Below are 16,273 nucleotides of genomic sequence, written 5' to 3' on the forward strand. Positions count from 1 at the left end.
AGTTAACTGGATGGTTACTAGTTTAATTTTTAAATTTATTGCGTGCTTGTGTGTTTACTAGGCACAGTCTAGCGTTTTAATAATTGTGTAACGTAGAGTTTCACCGTATTTTGTATGGGTAGGGACTGTGATTTCTGTGTTTGGTCAAAGGCTGAGTTGATGATCCTTTGCTCATAGCTCCAGGCGGCGCTGTCTTCCGTCACAAAGCTTATGGCTTTTGCCAATGGGCATCACTGTGTGGAGCAGGACGCGGGGAATCGATAGACGTCCAGCAAGTCCCACATATCCCCCGATCGCTCCACTAATGTTGATGCCCCGGTTACACCCCACACTGAGTCTTCACGAGTGGTCCATTGGGAGACCGTCCCTTGGTGAAGCAGGCACCAAAAGGCTTTCCAAGGGGCCTATCGAAAGGCCTCCCTGGTTTGTCTGGAAAACAGTTTTATGGCGCTATCTATGGCTGATATAGATCGTGAACCAGATGCAGTCGCTTGTCCCATATTTGAAGAAGCCTCTCCACCTGCGAGATCTGAGCAGTTACGTAGTATGATGGGATTATTGGTAGTAGGGACCTAAAATGTTAGGCGTGCAGTGGAGCCTCTTTGGGACATGGCTACCAAGGACAGGAAGAAATCCACTGTGCACTCTGCCTACACACTGGAAGAAGTCTTCCCATATTTGGAACAGATCCTTTTGGAAGTCGTGAAGAGTACAGGGTGCAGTTAAATGCAGGTGGTGGCTCACTGTTCGTGCAGATGGTTGTTGTGTTGCAAACGTCCCCATCTGTTGACTCAGGGATCGAGACGTGGCTGCACGATCCGTTACAGCCATGCGGATAAGATGCCTGTCATCTCGACTGCTAGTGATACGAGGCCGCTGGGATCCAGCACGGCGTTCCGTATTACCATCCTGAACCCACCGATTCCATATTCTGCTAACAGTCATTGGATCTCGACCAACGCGAGCAGCAATGTCGCAATACGATAAACCGCAATCGCGATAGGCTACAATTCGACCTTTATCAAAGTCGGAAACGTGATGGTACGCATTTCTCCTCCTTACACACGAGGCATCACAACAACGTCTCACCAGGCAACGCCGGTCAATTGCTGTTTGTGTACGACAAATCGGTTGGAAATTTTCCAAATGTCAGCACGTTGTAGGTGTCGCCACCGGCGCCAACCTTGGGTGAATTCTCTGGAAAGCTAATCATTTGCATATCACAGCATCTTCTTCTTGTCTATTAAATTTCGCTTCTGTAGCACGTCATCTTCGAGGTGTAGCAATTTTAATGGCCAGTAGTGTAGATAACGACGCGGGGAAGAAAATCCAAACTGTGTTTTATTTATGAGAACACTTGTAAAATGGAACAAGTCTGCTAAAGAGACTGGCTGCTCTACGCTTGTCAAGGGCAGGGCATTTTGTGTTTTCGTCAAAAACTGGAGAGAGTATCTCGGATACGATACGCAAGTCGCGGCGGCAGTTACTAAAACAAAGGCTTAGTCGTTGCGGCGACATCTTTTCACGAAATTTTAATATCGAACTATCAGCTCCGAATGCGAAAACATTTTCTTGACGCCTATCTGCTTAGGAAGAAATGATCATTGCAATATTATAAGAGAAATAGGGCTCACACAGAAGTGTTCGTTTTTCCCGCGCGCTGTTAGACAGTGGTCGGCAAAGAAATAGTGTGAAAGTAGTTCGACGAACCCTCTGCCAGACAGTTGAGTGTGATTTGCAAAGTTTTCGTGTAGATGTAGAAGGAATCAATCCATGTTATGATCTATAAGCAAAATTAGACCAATTTTACTCGAAGTGGATCTTTTCGGCCGGCCTACCGGTTCTAGGCGCTTCATTCAGTCCGGAACCGCGCTGCTGCTACGGTCGCAGGTTCGAATCCTGCATCGGGCATGGATGTGTGTGCTGTCCTTAGGTTAGTTAGGTTTAACTAGTTCTAAGTTCCAGGGGACTGATGACCTCAGATGTTAAACCATAGTGCTCAGAGCTATTTGAACCATTTTGGGTCTTTTCTTTTCTCGGTGCGTATCAATGGTCTTCTTGTAAAGATACGCTCACGGGGTACCAACCTAGCTGGGATACGTAATCTTCCGAGAACTAACAGGTGAAGCGCTGTGTACAGCAGCTATCTCCATTCCCACAAATATAAAGAGTCACTGTTTCTTGATTACCAGTTTTCTGGTTGTTTTTTACCCTCTACAGCTCCGTCTAGTGCCATCAAAGTTGTCTCTAAGTCTTAAGAAATGCCCTGTCTTCATGACCCTTCTTCTTTTCACTGTTTTCCATGTGCTCCGTTCTACACGGGTTCGGCGGAAAATCCTCGGAGAATTCCTTATCAGCCCACATGATTTTCAATATACTCCTGTAGTACCACATGTCAAACGCTTCGACTGTCTTCCACTCCGTTTCTCCCACAGTCCATGGTTCACTACCATACAATGTTGTTCTTCAAACGTACATGCACAGAAAAAAGGCTCATTTTTGATACCTAGAGGCTTCTCTTGGCCTGGAATCCCCTCTTTGGTCATGCTGATTTATTGTTCGTGTGTAGTGTTCTTCGAGGCCTGGTGGAGCATATAAGGGACGTGAACACGCCAGATATTGACTGATCACTGTAAAGAACATGGATGTGCCTCATAGTTGTGTGAGAGAGCGTTATCATCACCAGACAGAATTTGAAAAGAGGCTCATCGTGGGTCTCCATTTGTCTGGATAGTATAATCGCGTAGTATGCAGGTTTGTGGGGAATTCGGATGAGACAACGGCTGACTCTGGATTGCTTGGGAACGTAAGGGCAGGTTTAGTCGTCGACAAGATTCTGGTCAGACACATATGCTACAATTCGGAGCCCTTTAACAGCAGAGGGAGGCAACATGCGACCGCAAAGTCGGAAAGACGGCTGAGTACTGTGCTTGACATGTAACACCTCAACTGATATCGAGAGCAGCATAAAAAGTTCGGTGGCATTACTTTTCAACATACCCTCGTATGAAGGAAGATCATTTATATCTAGGTAGACTCAGGAGGAATGTCACATAATTTGTGAGGTGATTCTATATGTGAAAATGAACCGAAAAAGTTCTGTGAACATGTATCCGATTTTCGAACGTTACGGATCCGGAGCGGGTTGAAGACTACACATGACCATGAACGAATATGTAGACAAGTGTGAATATTACTTACCAAAATGCTCTGTAGGTGCCGTGGTGGGCAGAATAATGGTGGGACAGATGACTGATCCATCCTGCTAGAGGTGTGGCGTTTCTCCAACAGATGGAAGCACTTTGACGTCACACTCGGGCATCAGCTGAAAGCGTCCCGACTATGCAATTGTGTATTGGACCAGTGATCAGTTGTGAGGCAGTGTGTGTCTCTTGCTTGAGTGTTGTTTAATTGCGCAAGTCCGTTGTGTCTGTGAGTACCAACATGCCACATACATTCACCCATGCAGAATACGCTGAAATGTTGTTTGGGTATGAGTACTGTAATGACACTGTTCATGTGGCTTTGACACAATACCAGAGACATCTACCTGATCGACAAACACCCTGTGCCGGGCTATTTTCCAAGGTTTCTCGAACATTACGTGAATCAGGAACACTGCCCAAGGTTCATGTAACATCATAACGTGAGGCCATCTAGTCATTTGATGAAAGTGAAGCCATGATTGCAATGATACGATGGAGTCTCACCAACAATACACACGTTAGCCTTCATCTTGATATTCTGCAAATGCGACTGTGGCATACGTTACACTCCAAGGGCTTGTATCCATTCCATGTGCAGCCCGTGAATTGTCTTCATTCAGGTGACTAAGTAAGGAGACAGCAATTTGGTGAATGTTTGGCTGTACATAGAGACATCCTACAATACACTTTATTTACAGATGAGGCTACATTTAAAAGCAATGGTATAATGAACAAGCTCAATTCTCATACATGGTCGATGGAGGACCCACATGATACTAGGGAAACGAGATTCGAAGCTAGGTTGTCAGTGAAAGCCCGGTGTTGTATTACTGATGAGCTGGTGATAGGGCCAGTGTTCTTGACAAATTGCATGACAGCCACAGCATATGCACACTTTCTGACGGAAGAGCTACCTGCACTCTTGGAAGACGTGATATTAGAGCAACGATGACGAATGTACCGGCAATGTGATGGATCACCGATTCACTGTACCAGACAAACATTCCAGTGTCTGAATAACACACGTCCTCAACGATGGATTGGGCATGATGGAACCGGCCGGTGTGGCCGAGCGGTTCTAGGCGCTTCAGTCCAGAACCACACTGCTGTTACGGTCGCAGGTTCAAACCCCGCCTCAGGGATGGATGTGTGTGATGTCCTTAGGTTAGTTAGGTTTAGGTAGTTTTAAGTTCTAGGGGCCTGCTGATTGCAGATGTTAAGTTCCATAGTATTCAGAGCCATTTGAACCATTTTTAGCCATGATGGACTCATTAGCTGGGTTGCCAGATCACCCTACCTAACCCCATTAAACTCCCATTTATGGGGCAGGTTAAAAGCGGGTGTGTACAATATGAAGGTGGACACACACAAAGAGCTTGTTGCTCGCGTCACTGAGCTTGTTGCCCACATTAAAGCCCACCGAAATGATGTTCGATGTACAACAGAACACACGCTGCAACGTGTTGACAAGAGCATTGAGATGGATGGCCATGTTACTGAATACCTCTTGCATGATGGATCTGTCATCTGTCCCGCCATTATTCTGCTCACCACTACACTTACACAGCATTCCAACAAGTAATTTCAGAATGAGATTTTCACTCTGCAGCGGAGTGTGATCTGATATGAAACTTCCTGGCAGATTAAAACTGTGTACCGTACCGAGACTCGAACTCGGGCCCTTGGCTTTTGCGGGCAAGTGCTCTTCCACGTGAGCTACCCAAGCACGACTCACGCCCTGTAGAGCACTTGGTAGAGCACTTGCCCGCAGAAGGCAAAGGTCCCGAGTTCGAGTCGTGGTCCGGCACATAGTTTTAATCTGCCAGGAAGTTTCAAGTAATATTCACACTTGTTATCACATTCATTCATGGATGTCTGTGGTCTTTTACCTGCTCCAGTTCCATGATGATGGAAAATCAGACACATGTTCATGGGACTTTTTCGGTTTATTTTCATCTCTATAATAACCTCACAATTTATGTAACGTTCCTTCTGAACCACCCTGTAGAAAAAGAACAACAGGATGTGGTACATCTTTAGTGATGATTCCCCGTTTAAAAAAGGTTGTTTGCTTGTTCTCCCACGCTAATTTTCTTAATGCAACACTCTGCTTGTGGTCATGACTTGCAACTTTTGATAGACTTGGGTGTGGATCGACCCTCTCTGCGAGGAGCCTCAGTGCAGATGAAGCTTTCATTTCATCAACCTTCTTGCTTTTTTTGTGCTATCCACTTCTAAAAGCTACCCTCACCTGCGGTTCCGATTGGCAGGAGACCTGGCGATGACAACGGCGGGCATAGTGCTGACGTGGACGTCTCCGGCGCTGCCGAAGCTGCCGCAGCTGACGGCGTCGGAGGCGGCGTGGGTGGGCTCCCTGGCGTCGCTAGGCGCCGCCGTGGGGCCCTGGCTGGGCGGCTGGCTCTCCGACCGCGTGGGTCGGCGCAACACGGTGCTGCTGGCCGAGCTGCCCATCGCCGCCAGCTGGCTGGCGCTACTCTTCTGCGAGTTCCAGCCCACGTGGCTGTGCGTCGTGCGCTTCGTGTCCGGCCTCGGCGTCGGACTCATCTTCGCCGCCATGCCAGCATACGCTGCTGAAGTCTCACAGGTCACTTTAAAACCCAACCAGTTTCAAAAGTAATGGCTCTGTTGTGTACATAGTTCCGCGTAGTCAGCGCGTACACAACTTTCCCAATAGAGCGCGCCCCGCTAAGCACAACAGCGCAGGCGCAGCGCTCGTCCGTCTCCGCTCTACGAGATGGCGCTGCCTTAGAGACGGACCAAATTCTGCTTCCGCCGATCCGCGTATTAATATGTAATGCAGCCAATGAGATTGGTGCTGACGTAGAAACTTTTCTCCTCGCGGATCACACTCGCGCAGTGATACCTGAATGCACGAGGCATTATAACGAGTGTACAGACCTCTGATTAGTCAGTTTGCATTTGTCTGCACCAGTCTGCATCAGTCTGCATTAGTCTGCATTAGTCTGTAGTCAAGTTTCAGTCTACGCCTAATAAGATTATCATATTCCTGCACATAGCCATGAAGATAAATGTATAGACACTTTTGTCAAATATCAGAGATATGTGAGAATAAGATTAACGTACCAAGACCAAAGGAACTTCAGATTGTCAATTGAAAATAGCATCCAGAACCAAGTGAAGTTATTTTTATGCTTGTTGTTATTTTAATAAATGTGTATGAAAATTAATCAAGTTCTGTTTAAAGTTGGTCACCGTCAATCTGCTACTCTAAGCGTGCAAGTGGCATTTCTATCGTCTGACCTAATAGCAGAAGATAAACATGCCGCGATAAGACCACGAGACATATTGCTGACACTCGCCTACTTCGCTAGAGCGACAAGTCAAATAATCTGATGGTGTGTGTATCAAAGGTCTTACAGTACGCACACCACAGGCTCAAAATACTGACCCAAATTATTTACTGGTAGAAGCCTGTAACACGCCTGGGAGTACAAATGGGCGTGGAGGTCCCTTTAAACTGACTTCTCGTTTCGTGACCATGTGCTCTGTCCACACCACATACCTGGTAATCCTGTGGCGGTCGTACTGTTCTGCTCCACACTGCTGCTGGCTTGCCTGAAATTATTTTTCGAAATATGCAAGAGAATAAGGGGAACCACTCAACGTTAAAACACAAAACTATATTCTGAGACGATTAAAGGAAATCGCAGGTTGCACTGTTTACATTCTAAATCGTAGATGTTTATCCCAATTAACAATCTTGATGATTAACAGTCCAAAATATCGTTCGGACGAGCGTACGCGTAACCGACACGACGCGGGTGATTGTTGATGATGCGGAAGCCGAATGATCGCACGAAAGTTCTTACGCTCGACACGCATACACAGATATTTGGTACCAGACCTCCTTGACAATATTAGTGTTATTTTCACACTGTTCGTAAAGTTAGTTTTTCAGTACTCAGTTCTCACTTGTACGAGCGTGCGCATAACCGTCGCGGCGCGGCTGATTATTGATAATGCGGAAACGCGATGACCGAACGCACGTCCTCACGCTCGCTACAAATCACTGCCACTTGATTGCACTCTTTTATGGTAACTAATTTCTACGGATTCACATCAGTTCATTCTGGGAGACCGAACACGCCGCGGATGATCGATGCTGTGTGACACGCAACGACAGGACATATAAATATGTTATCGACGACACTGCTCATTTTTTCATTACTTCTTGACACACTTTCCTCTGAATCACTTCCATATTTCATCACTTTACTGTAACAGCACTTGTAGCAACACCTCAACTTGAATACTAAAAAAGCCTCTCACATGCAGAGCTACACACTACACAACATAACAGTTCCGTGTCCCGCGCTCGACTCACTACAGATGCGGCTATCCGCAAAGATACTCCACAACTAAACCAGCGATATGACAGTACGCTTACAAGCCGTCCTCGGGGATGATCAGTTTGTGTTCGAGAGAAATGTAACAGGTAAGGTGTATCTTAGAAAATACACTACCTTCCATAAGTTTGGACAATGGAATGGAAATAATTCTAAAACTGCTTTTTATTGTTGACCAAGTGTTTATTAAGCTCAAGCAATACATACAAAAATTCAAACAAACACCGTCCACAAAGGTCCTGAAGACCCAGTGGTACCAAGTGGTCGCTGTGTCATCCTTACCCCTTATGTGTCCCTGGATGAGGATACAGAGAGCCATGTGGTCAGCACATTGCCCTCACAGCAGTTGTCAGTTTTCGTGACCAGTGTCATTGCTTCTGTCAGTCAAGTAGCTCCTAAACTGGCCTCAGAAGGGCTGAGTGCAAACCCAGACGGTGAGCCATTCAAGGGCTAACCTAGCCCGAAAGCGCTTCAGTGATCTGATGGGAACCGGTGTCACCGCTGCGGCGAGGCGTTGACTACACGGATGAATGAAACTATTAAATTTTCTATTCCTCGAAACAGCCACCTGACCAGCAACATGAATTTGTTAGAAAGTATTTACTGAAGGCAATTTTCTGGATTAAAGCTTCATGTAGTTGTTGTTGTGGTCTTTAGTCCTGAGACTGGTTTGATGCAGCTCTCCATGGTACTCTATCCTGTGCAAGCTCCAGTACCTACTGCAGCCTACAGCCTTCTGAATCTGCTTAGTGTATTCATCTCTTGGTCTCCCTCTACGATTTTAACCCACCACGCTGCCCTACAGTACTAAATTGGTGATTCCTTGATGCCTCAGAACATGTTCTACCAACCGATCCCTTCTTCTAGTCAAGTTGTGCCACAAACTCCTCTTCTCCCCAATCCTATTCAATACCTCCTCATTAGTAATGTGATCTACCCATCTAATCTTCAGCATTCTTCTGTAGCACCACATTTCAAAAGCTTCTATTCTCTTCTTATCTAAACTATTTATCGTCCATCTTTCACTTCCATACATGGCTACACTCCATACAAATACTTTCAGAAACGACTTCCTGACACTTAGCCGGCCGCGGTGGCCGTGCAGTTCTAGGCGCTTCAGTCCGGAACCCTGCGACTGCTACGATCGCAGGTTCGAACCCTGCCTCGTGCATGGATGTGTGTGATGTCCTTAGGTTAGTTAGCTTTAAGTAGTTCTAAGTTCTAGGGGACTGATGACCTCAGATGTTAAGTCCCATAGTCCTCAGAGCCATTTTGAACCTGACACTTAAATCAATACTCGATGTTAACAAATTTCTCTTCTTCAGAAACTCTTTCCTTGCCATTCCCAGTCTACATTCTATATCCTCTCCACTTCGACCCTCATCCGTTATTTTGCTCCCCAAATAGCAAAACTCCTTCACTACTTTAAGTGTCTCTTTTCCTAATCTAATTCCCTCAGCATCACCCGACTTAATTCGACTACATTCCATTATCTTCGTTTTGCTTTCGTTGATGTTCATCTTATATCCTCCTTTCAAGACACTGTTCATTCCGTTCAACTGCTCTTCCAAGTCCTTTGCTGTCTCTGATAGAATTACAACCTCAAAGTTTTTATTTCTTATCCATGAATTTTAATGCCTATTCCGAACTTTACTTTTGTTTCCTTTACTGCTTGCTCAATATACAGATTGAATAGCATTGGGGAGAGGTCAGAACCCTGTCTCACTCCCTTCCCAACCACTGCTTCCCTTTCATGTCCCTCAACTCTTATAACTGCCATCTGCTTTCTATACAATTTGTAAATAGCCTTTCGCTCCCTCTATTTTACCCCTGCCACCTACAGAATTTGAAACAGAGTATTCCAGTCAACATTGTCAAAAGCTTTCTCTAAGTCTACAAATGCTAGAAACGTAGGTTTGCCTTTCCTTAATCTTTCTTCTAAGATAAGTCGTAAGGTCAGTATTGCCTCACGTGTTCCAGTATTTCTACGGAATCCAAACTGATCTTCCCCGAGCTCGGATTCTACCAGTTTTTCCATTCGTCTGTAAAGAATTCGCGTTAGTATTTTGCAGCTGCGACTTATTAAACTGATAGTTCGGTAATTTTCACATCTATCGACACCTGCTTTCCTTGGGATTGGAATTATTATGTTCTTCTTGTGATCTGAGGGAATTTCGCCTGACTCATACATCTTGCTCACCAGATGGAAGAGTTTAGTCAGGAATGGCTCTCCCAAGGCCGTCAGTAGTTTTAATGGAATGTTGTCTATTCCTGGGGCCTTGTTTCGACTCAGGTCTTTCAGTGCTCTGTCAAACTCTTCACGCAGTATCGTATCTCCCATTTGATCTTCATCTACATACTCTTCCATTTCCACAATGTTGTCCTCAAGTACATCGCCCTTGTATAGACCCTCTATATACTCCTTCCACCTTTCTGCTTTCCCCTCTTTGCTTAGAACTGGGTTTCCATCTGAGCTCTTGATATTCATGCAAGTGGTTCTCCTTTCTCCAAATGTCTCTTTTCTTATAGGCAGTATCTATCTTACCCCTCGTGAGATAAGCCTCTACATCCTTACATTTGTCCTCTAGCCATCCCTGCTTAGCCATTTGGCACTTCCTGTAGATCTCATTTTTGAAACGTTTGTATTCCTTTTTGCCTGCTTCACTTGCTGCATTTTTGTATTTTCTCCTTTCATCAATTAAATTCAGTATTTCTTCTGTTACCCGAGGATTTCTACTAGCCGTCGTCTTTTTACCTACTTGATCCTCTGCTGCCTTCACTATTTCATCCGTCAAATCTACCAATTCTTCTTCTACTGTATTTCTTTCCCCCATTCCTGTCAATTGTTCCCTTACGCTCTCCCTGAAACTCTGTGCAACCTCTGGTTTAGTCAGTTGATCCAGGTCCCATCTCCTTAAATTCCCATTTTTTTTGCAGTTTCTTCAGTTTTAATCTACAGTTCATAGCCAATAGATTGTGGTCAGAGTCCTCATCTGCCCCTGGAAATATCTTACAATTTAAAACCTGGTTCCTAAATCTCTGTCTTACCATTACATAATCCATCTGAAACCTTCTAGTATCTCCAGTGTTCTTCCATGTATACAACCTTCTTTCCTGTTCTTAAACCAAGTGTTAACTATGAGAAGGTTATGCTCTGTGTAAAATTCTACCAGGCGGCTTCCTCTTTCATTTCTTAGCCCTAATCCATATTGAACTACACGTTTCCTTCTCTTCCTTTTCCTACTGTTGAATTCCAGTCACCCATGACTAATAAATTTTCTTACCCTTCACTACCTGAATAACTAAAAGAAATTTCTTCACCATGTGCAGAGCTAGTTGGCGTATAAACTTGTACTACTGTAGTAGGCGTGGGCTTCGTGTCTATATTGGCCACAATAATGCGATAGTGCGTTCACTATGCTGTTTGTAGTAGCTTACCTGCATTCCTATTTTCCCATTCATTATTAAACCTACTGCTGCATTACCTCTATTTGATTTTGTGTTTATAACCCTGTATTCACCTGACCAAAAGTCTTGTTCCTCCTACCACCGAACTTCACTAATTCCCACTATATCTAACTTTAACCTATTCATTTCCCTTTTTAAATTTTCCAACCTACCTGCCTGATTAAGGGATCTGACATTCCACGCTCCGATCCATAGAGCGCCAGTTTTCTTTCTCCTGATAACGACGTCCTCTTGAGTAGTCCCCGCCCGGATATCCGAAATGGGGACTATTTTACCTCCGGAATATTTTACCCAAGAGGACGCCATCATCATTTAACCATACAGTAAAGCTGCACGCCCTCGGGAAAAATTACGGCCGTAGTTTCCCCTTGCTTTCAGCCGTTCATAGTACCACAACAGCAAGGCCGTTTTGGTTAATGTTACAAGGCCAGGTCAGTCAATGATCCAGACTGTTGCCCCTGCAACTACTGAAAAGGCTGCTGCCCCTCTTGAGGAACCACACGTCTGTCTGGCCTCTCAACAGATACCCCTCCGTTGTAGTTGCACCTACGGTACGGCTATCTGTATCGTTCAGGCACGCAAGCCTCCCCATCAACGGCAAGGTCCATGGTTCATAGCTTTATACTGATCTGAAGTGTGTATGGTAAACCAGTCAATAAAGAGTAGAAACTTTTGAAATGTGTTGCTGCAGAACAATGATGAAGATTAGATGGGTAGATCGCGTAACTAATGATCAAATGCTAAATCGGACTGGAGAGGGAAGATATTTGCTGCACAAACAGACTTGAAGAACGGCTCAGTTGATAGAACACATCCTAAAGCATCGAGGAACAGTCAGTTTAGTATTGGCTGAAAATGCAAAGGTAAAAATCGCAGAGAAAAACTGATGAAAAAATACAGTTAGCTGGTTTAAATGGCTATAGGCTGCACTAGTTATTCGGAGATGAAGACGTTTGCACAGGATAGGTTTAGCACGCACAGCTGCAGCAAACCAGTTTTCGGACTGAAGACTATAACAACAACATGATCTGCTACGCCAAAGTCACCTAATTTGTGCGAACATTCAAATTCGGGGTTTCCGCATATTATTGCCATTTTCAGATGTGATATTAATCCACAAATCATGACCAAACTGTTTTTTGGATTAATTATCACATCTGAAGCTGGCAATAATATGCTGAAACTGGTAATATGAATGTTTGTACTAATTAGGTGATCTTAACATAATAAATTATTCTATGAACTCTGAAAGATGAGTTCTGTCTCATTTGAATGGAGTCGAGTGAGGTACAACATTTCGCGTCGACCATTAACTGTAGAAGTTCTATATGTGCACCCAAATATGTTCGAGTAAGCTGCACTGGTCGAGCCACTGCTCATCCTCATCTATATCTACACCCATACTCCGCAAATCACTTTGAAGTGCACGATGGAAGATACTTCCCAATGTAACAATCGTTAGCTGTTCTTCCCATTCTAGTTACATGTTGAGCAGAGAAGGATGTTTGTTAAACGCCTCTGTGCTCGCTATAATTAGCCTGATCTTGTCCTCGCGGTCCCTATAGAACTAACACGTCGGCAATTGAGGTATATTTTTGATTCGTCAGGTAAAGTTGATTCTTGAAACATTTTAATTAGGCTTTCACGGCATAGTTTGCACCGATCTTGAAACGGTTGCCAACTCAGTTCCTTCACCATCTCCGTGACGCCCTCCCCTGTATCAAACAAACCATTGACCATTCGTGTTGTCTTTTTTTTTGTATAGAATTAGTATCTCTTTAGTCTTATTTGGCACAGCTCCCACAGTCTTGAGCAATATTCTAGGGTTCACTAAAGAAGTGTTTTCAGAAAACGTGATCGACAGGTTGTTGAGTCTTGTCCATCAGTGTGAGACCCTTACAGAATAGGATTAACAGAGAAGACAGAGAAGATCCAGCGGAGAACGGCGTGTTACGTCGCGAGATGGTGTAGCAAGCGTGAGAGCGTTATGGGGATACCCCAAGAGACGTGTTGCGTATCATGGAAAAGGTTAATGTTGAAATTCCGAGTGTGTGCGTTCGATGAACATTTGGACCACGTATTACTTCTGTGACGTATGCCGGGCAGCCCCCGCGTAGTTCGACCAGCATATACAGGGTTATTACAAATGATTGAAGCGATTTCATAAATTCACTGTAGCTCCATTCATTGACATATAGTCACGACACACTGCAGATACGTAGAAAAACTCATAAAGTTTTGTTCGGCTGAAGCCGCACTTCAGGTTTCTGCCGCCAGAGCGCTCGAGAGCGCAGTGAGACATAATGGCGACAGGAGACGAGAAAGCGTATGTCGTGCTTGAAATGCACTCACATCAGTCAGTCATAACAGTGCAACGACACTTCAGGACGAAGTTCAACAAAGATCCACCAACTGCTAACTCCATTCGGCGATGGTATGCGCAGTTTAAAGCTTCTGGATGCCTCTGTAAGGGGAAATCAACGGGTCGGCCTGCAGTGAGCGAAGAAACGGTTGAACGCGTGCGGGCAAGTTTCACGCGTAGCCCGCGGAAGTCGACGAATAAAGCAAGCAGGGAGCTAAACGTACCACAGCCGATGGTTTGGAAAATCTTACGGAAAAGGCTAAAGCAGAAGCCTTACCGTTTCGAACTCACTGATGGGGACATGCTGCGCCGAGTGTGGGAGGAACTTGATTATCGGCTTGATGTCTGCCGAATCACTAAAGGGGCACATATCGAACATTTGTGAACGCCTAAAAAAACTTTTTGAGTTTTTGTATGTGTGTGCAAAGCATTTTGAAAATATCTCAAATAATAAAGTTATTGTAGAGCTGTGAAATCGCTTCAATCATTTGTAATAACCCTGTATCTGTCTGCCTTACTTGCGACGCGTCCGCGGCTCGTGATCTTGTGTTAGCGTTCTCGTTTCTCATTTCCCGCTCAAGCTGTCTCGGGTTCGATTCCTGGCGGCGTCAGGGATTTTTTTTTTCTGCCTCGAGATGACTGGGTGTTGTGTGTCATTCATCATCATTTCATCATTATTGACTCGCAAGTCGCCGAAGTGGCGTCAACTAAAAAGACCTTGTAATACGGCGGCCTCCCGCAAACAATGCCACACGATCATTTCATTTCGCCCACGAGGTCGTCAGTAAATAGACGAGGCAAGGCAATGTATACAGTCTAGCCGCCAGCAAATGCTCTGCGTCCAGGGAAGGCAACTTCGCAACTACGTATCGTGTGAGCCACAGCGCGCAGCGCATGCGCGAAGTGACGTGCTCACGTGGTACCGCGCCGTATCCTTTGTAGTGTAACGACGTAAGTTTTGTGTAAATGATTTTCTTTTGACATATGACCATGTGCAGACTTCGTCACCTACGTCAGTTACAACACACTTCAAAATTATTTAAATTCTTTTTTAAATTGTCTCTGAATGGTTCTTGAACGAAACTGTAATTAAAACATCGTCATTTGAGTCGTATGCGCAGAATTACGTCACTCAGTCCAGTTGGTTTGCGCAAACTCTTTTCAATTTAGACGTCGTTTGTTTCTTCTCAGAAATTATATTAATGCAAGTGATCTGCTTTAATAACTATTAGACCCACATTGAATAAACTTTCGAGATTCAAACTAGCGATGAACGTTCTCAAAAGTTAATAATCTTGTCAAATAAATTACGTAACATTATTCTTCATAAATAAATTCTCGGAACACGTGTTTAAACTTTAGTAGCATCCACTAGTTTATTATCCTCCTACATATAGACGTGAACCTGAGCCTTGACAAGATAGGACTGAACATTTACAACATGATTAAACTTTCTATGACGTCATTGTTGTAGAAACATTACAAATTCTTAATTTTCAATTTTTAGAAGCACGACGCAACAACTCGGTTTCAGGATCTTCTGTTGCTCTTTGGCTGTCGACCCGCGACGTATAGTGGCCAGCAATTTTCTCTCTGGTCCCGGCAGCGAAGATGCTGTCTCCGTTCGTTGCGCCGCCCTCTCCGTACATGAAACATAAAAAATAAATACAAAATTTTAGACAATTCACAACCATTACAAATATTACAAAGATACATAAACAAAAACTAAATTAAACTTATATTCACCTGCAAACTGGGCTGACACTGGTGGATGGGTGACGCTTCAATTTCGCGTCCCACTACACCTTCCGCAGGCAGCTATATAGGTCCACGCTCCGACAGCCGTCATTTATCATCACATTAAGCAGAAATCATCAAAATTGTATGAAACATCCAATGCACCACTACATCAACTCATCAACTCTCTGGGAAGGGATGACAAGCCTCACCAGAGAGCACCAGTCAGTACCATCCGCCGCCAATTCAGGCGCTAGTCATAAGTAACTCGTAAACAGACAAGCGGTTCTAGGCGCTTCAGTCTGGAACCGCGCGACCGCTACGGTGGCAGGTTCGAATCCTGTCTCGGGCATGGATGTGTGTGATGTCCTTAGGTTAGTTAGGTTTAAGTAGTTCTAAGTTGTAGGGGGCTCATGACCTCAGAAGTTAAGTCCCATAGTTCTCAGAGCCATTTGAACCATTTTGATCAAGGAATGGCGCCATTCCTCATCACCAAAACCAAAGAAGTTTCGAACAGAACCATCAGCAGGAAAGGTTATGATGACTCTCTTTTGGGACGAAAAAGGCGTCATTTTGGAGCATTACATGCCTAGAGGGACCACTGTCAAGAGTGCATCATACCAACATCTCCTAAAAAATCATCTGCGACCTGCAATCAAATCGAAGCGACGTGGGTACAGACCCAGCCGTTTCGTGTCGGGAGGCCAAACACGCCCTGGACTCCAACGGATGAAGAATCGCTTCAAGTCATCGCAACGGACCCTGCTTACCGTGACCGCCGCCCTCAGAGTTGTCGTGCCTTCTTCTCACTGAGCCAGATCCTCCGCTACGCTTTCGACAGCCGCTCAGGGCACTGCTTCGCCGTGGCTGCCTACGCGCTCCTCGACTCGTAGGACCGCGCCCAACTCCCTTCCGTGCTCCTCGAGATACTGTCAACGATATACAGATATCGTCATGTAGAAGAAGGTGTAATTAGATGAATGACGAACACTAACTTCACTTAACGAAGGTTCATTCAGCACTTGCACATACAAGAGCACTAAGTGAACTGCCTCCAGCCAGAGCAAATACGGTGTATATAAAGTTAGAGAACATTCCAGTACAATGATTCT

The 16,273-nt window shown here is 44.8% G+C and overlaps 1 protein-coding gene across 1 annotated transcript in view; it reads left to right on the forward strand.

Moving 5' to 3' along the window:
• The first annotated feature begins 5,487 nt into the window (after nucleotides 1-5,487).
• Nucleotides 5,488-16,273, forward strand: part of LOC124606589 (facilitated trehalose transporter Tret1-like) — a 43,316-nt gene continuing 32,530 nt past the window's right edge. Inside the window, exon 1 of the mRNA XM_047138575.1 lies at nucleotides 5,488-5,811. Within this exon, the coding sequence (XP_046994531.1) occupies nucleotides 5,488-5,811 (324 nt within the window). The remainder of the gene's footprint in view (nucleotides 5,812-16,273) is intronic.

Source organism: Schistocerca americana, chromosome 3, assembly GCF_021461395.2.
Source record: "Schistocerca americana isolate TAMUIC-IGC-003095 chromosome 3, iqSchAmer2.1, whole genome shotgun sequence".
Taxonomy (NCBI): domain Eukaryota; kingdom Metazoa; phylum Arthropoda; class Insecta; order Orthoptera; family Acrididae; genus Schistocerca; species Schistocerca americana.